Source organism: Anoplophora glabripennis, unplaced genomic scaffold (genome assembly GCF_000390285.2).
Source record: "Anoplophora glabripennis isolate ALB-LARVAE unplaced genomic scaffold, Agla_2.0 scaffold316, whole genome shotgun sequence".
In the NCBI taxonomy this organism is placed as follows: Eukaryota; Metazoa; Arthropoda; class Insecta; order Coleoptera; family Cerambycidae; genus Anoplophora; species Anoplophora glabripennis.
The window spans coordinates 318,360-328,661 of NW_019416446.1; the positions used below are offsets into that span (position 1 = coordinate 318,360).

Consider the following 10,302-nt stretch of genomic DNA (forward strand, 5'->3'; position numbering starts at 1 on the left):
AAATTGTTTTCCTCACTGGAATTGCTTGTTTATAAAACAAATTCATTGGTATGACTAAAAATGCTACTAGTACCGCTACTATTGCATATTAAAGTACTTCTTTTATTCCACTGTTAGATATGATGCACTTGAAAAGTGTTTTCTGTTGTTAGACCAAACTAATTAAGTGATATATCTACTCTGAAGTGATCTAAGAGTAAGATAAGTCAATTGGAAACCATCCATAAGATTTAACCTCAATTATCGTCACCTGTCAAGAGATCTCTCGACAAAACACCAAACGTTCAATGATTTCCCTCCACTGCACTGTCTATATCACAAAAGAAGACAATAAATCACAAACTACGTTCATAATGAACGGTAGCACTATTTTATCAAACTAGTTCGTACAGTCGACATCACTACAAGTTTGCTTGTTTTCAAAATCTGACTTAACGAATCAAGAAAATCACTAAGTAGGAATATAGAAAAGTAAAAATAAACTTCAGCGACTTACGTTACTGGCTACCACACTTCCAATCAAAATTATGCACACTTTGAAAGTGAACATGTTCACGTATAATATCTATATTGAACCGACATAGACTCAAGCGAATATGCCAAATTACTAATTAAATTACAGTTTTTATACTTTTTGTATTGTTTGTGTGCTATGCAAGGTTAAGTATTAGCATGGCTTTCCCTTGATATAGTTTTGTTTAAAAAAAGTTCACGATCCAACGCGTCATGTAGATTATATAGGTTAATGAACTCGACAGTTTTCATTTAGATACTTTAAACTATGTCAATAGTTCTATGGCATTAAAAGCGGGTTCAATAGTACATTTTATTTTAATCGTAAATCCATTTTTAAACCATTTATATACCTAGCGAAAATTGTGTTTGTATTTTGTTTGTAAATGAATAATGACTTACACCATGCAATTTTTAAAATATTTATCGTTTACCAAATTCACCCAAATTCAAATATTTCATTGGCGGAATCTCACAAAAATGCGACTATTCTTTCGGTTCGAGATAAAGTCAAATGTAAGATGCAGAGTCTCATATCTCATACTATTATTTCTTTTGAAATTTAGCCATTTAGTCAGTGTCAAACTTTACTTTGCAACCAATTTCAAGGAATTAGATGTATAAATAAACTATAAACTTATTAAAACACATATGAACTTGAAATAAAACTGAAACAGCTTCATGACCTTGACAAAGTAATATTGCTGATTAAAGCACTTTGACTTCAGTTGGTACTGCGCCCTTGAACGTTGATGGGTTGGTATCTCTGACATCTGTCAACAACATAACCCAAAATTTTCTTGTAACTACGACGTAAACATAACATTTTTTTTTATTATGTGCGACAACGTTGAAAATTCACCGGGAAAAAGAGCCATGGAAATAATGGATACTATTCACAAAGAAGTAGTCTTCAAGAAGCCTCTAAGTATACCACGTAGAAGAAGCAAAAAGAAAGTACTGGATGAAGAGACTTATGTTGAGGTAGGTATAAACATCGTTTTTTGTGCATTGTATTATTGTAAAACCAATTTTTTACGTAGGAAATTGGTAACATCATCCAAAGAGACTTCTTCCCCGACTTGGAAAAGTTGAAAGCGCAAAATGAGTACCTCGACGCAATGGACCGGAACGATACTATAAAACTGAGAGAACTGTACATGAAATATAGTGGGAATAAACCTCCCACAGAAAGAAGTAAGTTCATAAGTGATGTTATATATACGATACCCATTAGAATTGATTTTTTAGTTCCTAGTCCGGCTACTTTCGAAACACCGGCCAATATACACAACTCCCAAAGTACCGAGGCACCTGTGACAGAAGACGAGATTGTCGATTTGGAGAAGACTGAGGAAACGAAAGAAAAACGTCTGAGCTTGGACCAGTACCTGAATTCTCACACGTCTCAGGATAACGAGAGCTTCGAAGAGATCCTGGTAGAATCGGAACAGAAACACAGGCAGAAATATTCGTATTTGTATAACGAAGAGGAAAAAAGCGAGGAGGATCAGAAACAGCTGCTGGCTTTGCCGAACATAGAAAAGCAGGCGTTACTACCAGAGAAGAAGTTCAACGTAGACACTTGGGGGTATAAAAATAAAAACTACATAATGTACACGCCGGACGGTGTTAGCTTAACGGAAAGCGAGGAGAAAGAGTTGAATTTAAAGAGACACGAAGTCATTTACTCGAATACTAGGCTGTCGACGAATCCGTTTAACGAGGTGCAAAGCAAAGAAACCATCAACGAGCTAGCAAAGACACAAGCTAAGGTAAGTGACAGAAAAATATTGCGGTGTATGATTCAAACTAAAATTTTGCAGGTTTTAGACGGTAAGATAGGTGTGGACGGCAAGGAACTGCTCAAAGCGGAGACCCCTAAAATCGGCGGGTTTGGATTCGTGCGGTCACCGTCGCCTTCTCCCAGCATTTTAGGCAGCCCGTTAATGACCTGGGGTCAAATCGAGGGCACCCCCTTCAGATTGGACGGTAGCGATACTCCTATATCGAGGTTAGTGGAACACTATTTATATTTTTTTACAGTCGAGACAAGAGTTTTTTTTTAGGTCTCAGGGACCATCGTTTAAAATGTCGGAACCGCCGAGGAGAGAGCAGCTGGCTTTGGCCTTGGCGGAGAAGGTCGGAGAGAAGAATAGGAGTCAAAAGAAGAAGAACATCGAGGCGCAGCGACGGCAGTTGGCATCGTGAGTACCGAGCACTGTATTTTTTGTCTAAAATTTTAAATGTTTTGTCGTATTTTCTTGTTTAATTGAGCGCAAAAGGAATTATTTAGTAATGTTCTAAAGTATCGGTCAAGGGGTTGATTTTGTAAACTTAGTTTTGCCTCACCAGAAATGTCTCACATTGAGAGAATAAATGATTGTTCGTGAGTTGTTAACGTTGCAAAAAACTTACTTTTTGTTCTCAGTTCTAATCAAAAGTTAAATTCGAGCTTTTCTTATGACCCATTAAAACTTAACGAATCGTTTGAAACATATTTATCATGTTTTAGCGAAATAACCGCAGGCTCTTAATTTTCCTCTCGCCAAATGCAAATACTTTTTTTTCCCAAAAATTTTTGTGTTATTTCGTTGAACAACATTTAACAAATCTCAAATTCCCTCTTTCTAATGTAATCCCGATGTTCTCTGCTTCTAAGGTTTAAAAATCTTGGAATTTCACTAACGTAATGTTTATTACATCCACAAGGTACAAGTAAGTACATTCTTTGTGTGGAACATGTCCTTTACAAAAAAATTTGCAATAAAAAAAAAGTCGGAATTAAAATAAATATGTATAAATTTTTGAGAGCTCTGTGGTATTTATGCATAACATAATTCTGAATGGAAGATCAACTATTAGACCAGGCGGGATCTGTTTTGGAGTAAATGTTTTATATAATATCGCTAATTTTTGCTTTAATGGCTCCAAAATGATATAACAAAACATAATTTCACTATGTGCGTGCTTCAAAACGTGTGCTAAACTTATTATTAAACAAATAGTGAAAAAATTGGAATTAATTCCATTTTTTTCTCTTTTTTTCAACACAGTTAAAAAACTATTCATTTTAGAGAAAAATTGAAGAGGAAAAAAGATTCGTAATTAAATTTTACAAATGAAATGCTTGCTTTTTGCTTTATTTTCTAAAGAAAATTTGAATTTAAAAATTTATTGATATAATTATTGTTTGAACAAATTTTGAATGTTTAATCAAATTGAATACAATGTACGGATAAAAACTACCTAAATTTGAGTAATATTCATTAATGGAATAAAGAAAAATACGAAAACAGTAAAGCAAATAAAAAAGTAGTAATTATCAATACGTTAATAGATCAATAATTAACAATAATTCGCATTTCAAAATGCGATATTTGGACTTTTCAGCTCGCGAGACATCGATTTAAATAAAAAACATCAAAATGGGGCCACTAGAAGCCGAGATAATCAAAATTTTTAACCGCGCCGCTATTTTGAACACGTGATTTCAATTTCGAGTCGGTCGGAGTAGCCGAGCTCTCGACTCCCCCCACCACTACCTCCCATACATTTTTCGTGAATTTCATGCTCAGTCCAATAGTTTTAATTGACATTTTATATGGGTTGCACAAGGGCGCAAGTTTTGCAAATTCACTCCTGGAAAGTACTCGGAATGACAAAGGTATTTGTTTAAAAAACAGCCCTCCAGACCTCGTAGATACGCCACAAATGCCGGTCAACTTTGTTCGACTATAACTCTGGAACCAATTAACGAATCACCACGTTTTTTTTTTAAAGAAGCGTTCCGAGTATTTGAAAAGCATAATTTAAAAAAATAATAATTATAATGAATTTATAAAATTATTCTATTTGTTTATAAGCGCAAAAATTACGCATATCTTTAAACAATTACCACGGCTCTCCTAATTAACGGATTTCAATTTTTCTGGACGCATTTTAAAGTTTGAGTGTCCTTTTTTATGTGATAACATTTTCTAATATCTAGAAGTCTTAATTTAGGCTCAGTTAAATTTGCAAAAATTTCAATTTTTTTTCAAAAATCTGGATTGCAAAATTATTCCTCAAAAACTATCAGACCGATTTTAACGAAAATCGGTGTGATGTTTTATTATATCAAAAAGATTTTTTTGGCCAAGTATGAAGATGCTACCTATAATATAAGTACTTTTAAAAAAATCGCAAAAATGGAATTTTTTCACTTTTTTCTGTAGTTTTTGCTATATTTGCAATAATTATGTTGTATTTTTTTATTTGAAAATAGGTATATCATCTGTAAAATGTAATTACGAATCTTTTTTTCCTCTTCAACTTTTTTCTAAAATGAATAGTTTTTGAACTGTGTTGAAAGAAAGAGAAAACAAATAGAATTTTTTTCAATTTTTTCACTATTTGTTTAATAATAAGTTTAGCACACTTTTTGAAGCGCGCGCATAGTGAACTTATGTTTTGTTATACAGGGTGATTCAGAACTTATCCAAAAAAAAATTCTGGATGTACAAGAGACTCTTACAAATACAATTTTGTAAAGAAAAAATCAAAAAGGGCAGTTCAGAAATGATTTAAAAATACACTTCTGCACGGCACTGGAAACTGGTCCACTGTAAAACCTGACCTCACAATAATGCGACTGGCATGGCGGTGTGATAAAAACGGACAAAAACTTTAGCAAGGAAAGAAATAAATATAATTTTATAGCACCTATTTTATATCGGCAAATTCAACTGCTTTTGCCTNAGGGAAAAAAGATTCGTAATTAAATTTTACAAATGAAATGCTCGCTTTTTGCTTTATTTTCTAAAGAAAATTTGAATTTAAATATTTATTTATATAATTATTGTTTGAACAAATTTTGAATGTTTAATCAAAATGAATGCAATGTATGGATAAAAACTACATAAATTTGAGTAATATTCATTAATGGAATAAAGAAAAATACGAAAAAAGTAAAGCAAATTAAAAAGTAGTAATTATCAATACGTTAAAAGGTCAATAATTAACAATAATTCGCATTTCAAAATGCGATATTTGGACTTTTCAGCTCGCGAGACATCGATTTAAAAAAAAAACATCAAACTCGGACCACTAGAAGCCGAGATAATCAAAATTTTTAAGCGTGCCGCTATTTTAAACGTGCGATTTCAATTTCGAGTCGGCCAGAGTAGCCGAACTCTCGACTCACCCCACCACTACCTCCCATACATTTTTCGTGAATTTCATGCTCGGTCCAATAGTTTTAATCGACATTTTATATGGGTTGCACAAGGGTGCAAGTTTTGCAAATTCACTCCCGGAAAGTACTCGGAAAGGTATTTGTTTAAAAAACAGCCATCTAGACCTCGTAGTTACGCCACAAATGCCGGTCAACTTTGATCGACTATAACTCTGGAACCAATTAACGAATCGCCACGTTTTTTTTTTTTAAAGAAGCGTCTTTCCGAGTATAATGAATTTATAAAGTTATTCTATTTGTTTATAAGCGCAAAAATTACGCATATCTTTAAACATTTACCACGGTTCTCCTAATTAACGGATTTCAATTTTTCTGGACGCATTTTAAAGTTTGTGTGTCCTTTTTTATGTGATAGCATTTTCAAGTATCTAGAAGTCTTAATTTAGGCTCAGTTAAATTTGCAAAAATGTCAATTTTTCTTCAAAAATCTGGATTGCAAAATTATTCTTCGAAAAGTATCAGACCGATTTTAACAAAAATTGGTGTGATGTTTTATTATATCAAAAAGATTTTTTTGGCCAAGTATGAAGATGCTACCTATAATATAAGTACTTTTAAAAAAATTGCAAAAATATAATTTTTTCACTTTTTTTCTGTAGTTTTTGCTATATTTGCAATAATTATGTTGTATTTTTTGAATTTTTTTCAATTTTTTCACTATTTGTTTAATAATAAGTTTAGCACACGTTTTGAAGCGTGCGCATAGTGAACTTATGTTTTGTTATACAAGGTCATTCAGAACTTATCCAAAAAAAAATTCTGGATGTACAAGGGACTCTTACAAATACAATTTTGTAAAGAAAAAATCAAAAAGGGCAGTTCAAAAATGATTTAAAAATACACTTCTGCACTGCACTGGAAACTGGTCCACTGTAAAACCGACCTCGCAACAATGCGACTGGCATGGCGGTGTGATAAAAACGGACAAAAACTTTAGCAAGGAAATAAATATAATTTATAGCACCTATTTTATATCGGCAAATTCAACTGCTTTTGCCTTTATTAATTAATAAAATTAATTTGTGTTTTTAAATAATAAAATCATTTGACATACCCGATGTTACAACAACAATTGTTTAAAATTTTATCCACCAACTTGTAAACACATTTGGGTCCGTCTTACTAAGTTTATACCATAACACAAATGCTTCACCATAATACAAATGTTGTCTTGCTTCACCATAAATTAAAACAAAAACACGCAACAAACCATTTTTGGCACTAACTACGAAAAAAACTATTGTAAACACCACAGATAACAGATAAACACTATCGCAACGACGACTGCAAAATGGATTTCAGTATTCGGAGTCGCTGAGGCCACGTGGCTCTCCACGCGTATTGCGAATGACGCTAGAGACTACAGTTGTCCAGCTATGTAGTGGTTGAATGTACTATAACTTCAATAATTTTTTTCTTGGAAACTATAAAGATTTTGCTAAAATTTTTTTATGATATTGACTCCATTTCTCATGCTGCATCTATTCCCAAATTTTTTTGGATAAGTTGTGAATCACCCTGTATAATTTTAGAGCCATTATAGCAAAAATTAGCAATACTATGTAAAACATCCATACATGGGTGTAATTTTTAGGTAAAAAGTGGGGTTTATAATTAGACTATCGTTAAAAACGGCAGAAAAAAATGAACGACAAATGCCATGAACAAATAATTATACACTTAATTTTTTTTATGTTGCAGCCCTTCGCCCAGGCCGAACACCTCGGCAATTGACAGGCTGGCAACGATGTCCCCAGCCGCGAGAATGCTGGCTACGTCTAGGCTGAAGTTGGGCGTTAATTCCGACCTGCGGTCGGTGTACTCGCCCAGCCCCCTCTCGAGGCTAAAAACACCGACTCCCGTGAGAACGCCAAAGAGACTATCGACTCCGAAGATAAACGTGAAGAGCAAGAAAACGGTGGAAGTCTCCACGGATGACTTGCTAAAGATTAATTTTCCCAAAAGGCACAAGGCTTCGGACTTTTTTTAATTTGTTAAGTGAAAAGTTTTATTTATTTACGAATGTAAAGTGTATTGTTACGGATAGTGTAAGAAAATATAAATTATTTGTTACTTGCTTTGTTTATTGTAACCCCTCCCCCCCCCCTAATTCTCAGATAAAGAAAAGAATGATAAGAGGTAAAGTTTCATTTTTGTTAAGATGAATAATTAATATTGTTGAATTTTTTAAAAATTATTTGGCAACCAAAATAACTCGTAGGTGTAATGGTGGTTGCAGTAGCAACCTAAAATTTAAACGAGTTTTTTAAATTTCTAATACAAAATTATGAAGAAACAAAAATGTTAGATTCGTTCTTAGATCCATTGGCTTTGAAGAAGTTGAAAAAGCCTCTTTTTTACTAAAAATTATTTTTCTTAAAAAAAGAAAAAAACCAGTAGAGTATTACCATATTTCTAAGATATCGGTAGGTACCTACTTACTTGCACAAAACAACCACAAATCGAAAATAATACCACGCACTACTGTACGAATTATTTAGCACTGTCAAATCGAAAAGCGTACTCAAAACTGTGCAACTACAAAAAAAAGGACATACCCAGTATCAGTAATAAACAAACAATTTATATTTTTACAACGGATTCGTCAAAAATTACACTAAATCAGGTTTGTATTAGAAAGTTTTTAAATTTCAATTTTTTTAAATAATTGTTAATAATTTCTTTATTTGACCCCTTTTATATAAACGATTTTTGGTAAATTGATTTCTTTTTGACTTCTACCAGCTGCTAAAAGAAATGATTCAACTTTAAGAACACCCCGTATATTTAATAAAAAAAACAGTTAAGAATTGCATTTCCAAATTATCAGTACCTCTGTTATTCTTTTTATTTGTGATCTTGCATTTGTTCAGGATTAGTGATACGGGTTTGATGGTCTGTGATTATAATAGTATGGGAGACATGATCAAAAGAGAGCTAAACAATTAACAATATTTTTAATAAAGAAAACCTTGAGCATTACATATTTCTGAAATATATGCACCGTTTTTCTTTATTTAGTTGTGATATAGCGTTTGCTCAGGATAACGATGATCTAGATGTGATGGTTTATGTTTAACAGTAAGAGATACAACACTAAAAGGATCTTTATCAATTAAAAATCAACCATTTTTAATCAAAAACAAACAGTTGAGTATCGCATAGCTGAGATATAAGTACCTACTCTGTTTTTTCTTTTTGACTTGTGATATTACAATCTGGATTTGATATTTGATGATCCTTGCTTAATAGTAAGAGATGTAACGAAAATACTACTTAGTAATTAAAAATCAACATTATTCAGCAAAAATAGAAAACAGTTGAACATCGCTTTTCTAAAATATAGATACCCACTTTGTTTTTTCCTTTTTATTAAAAGAATGCTCTGCAGATAAAAATCACCTATTTACAAAGAAAAAAAAACAGTTGAACATCGCTTTTCTAAGATATAGGTACCTATTCTGTTTTTTCTTTTTGTAAAAAGAATGTTTAGCAAATAAAAATCAACTATTTTCAGTAAAAAGAAAAACAGTTGAACATCGCTTTTCTCAGACATAGGCACCCACTGTTTTTTTTTTGCAAAAAGAATGCTTGGTAGTGAAATCAAGAACACTTATTTACAAAGTAAAAGAACAGTTGAACATCGCTTTTCTAATATATAAGTATCCACTTTGTCTTTTTTCACGAAAAGAATGCTTAGCAAATAAAAGTCAACAGTTGAACATTGCTTTTCTCAGACTGATTTTTCTTTTTGATTTGTGATATTACATTAACTCAGGATTACAGTGTTTGATTGTAATAAATGTTTAATGGTACCTACTAAAATATGGCCAAAAAAAACAACTAATGAACAACGAAACGCTTGTTACGAAAAAATATACATTGTCTCATTCGGAAAAAGCAGGGTTGGTGCCTATATCCCTGCAAAGTGATGTCCGACTTCCCCTCTTATATTTTTGATGAAAGAAAGGAATTTCTCAGAAAAAATCAGTAGGTAAAGTCATCTTTTAGTTCTCCGATATACTCAAAGACAATTAATTTAGTCCAACTTAAAATTTTCACGTGACAACCTTGTACGTAGAGCAAAGTATGCAAGAACTTCGATTTATTAAAGTTTTCCTAGTGTACATCCACAACTTTTATAGAAACAGTAAAATATATACGAAACAACACAAATCATAAATAATCTCTAATATACCTATCAGCAACAAAAAACAAAAAAAAAATGTAAATAACTGCTCAATAGTAAGTAAATCCTATCCTGTGATAAATAATATATTGCACTTAAACATCAGAGAGCGGTTTATCAGAACTAACAGACTCAACAGAGTCGGAATTTTTTGAAACGTCGGTCACAGCCATCACCGAGTCGGGTATCTGCAAAAAACTTGGCCCTTCAGACACCACGGTGTCATTCTGATCTAGTACGCCTACAATCGAAGCTCCTGCCTGAACGACACTCGTATTGCCGCTCTGATTTGGTCGTCCCAGTGACTTCCTTCCAAACTTATAAAACACAATCTGCGGGAAGTGCTCTGACAAAATATTCCTGA

At 32.7% G+C, this 10,302-nt stretch overlaps 1 protein-coding gene across 1 annotated transcript; it reads left to right on the forward strand.

Moving 5' to 3' along the window:
- The first annotated feature begins 1,283 nt into the window (after window positions 1-1,283).
- Window positions 1,284-7,822, forward strand: LOC108908586 (protein DGCR14 homolog). Its single transcript, XM_018712659.1, has 6 exons — window positions 1,284-1,497; window positions 1,557-1,710; window positions 1,765-2,288; window positions 2,340-2,527; window positions 2,583-2,720; window positions 7,451-7,822. Exons 1-6 carry the CDS (start codon window positions 1,351-1,353, stop codon window positions 7,737-7,739), a joined length of 1,440 nt encoding a protein of 479 aa, XP_018568175.1. The 5' UTR covers window positions 1,284-1,350; the 3' UTR covers window positions 7,740-7,822.
- Window positions 7,823-10,302: the final 2,480 nt, after the last annotated feature.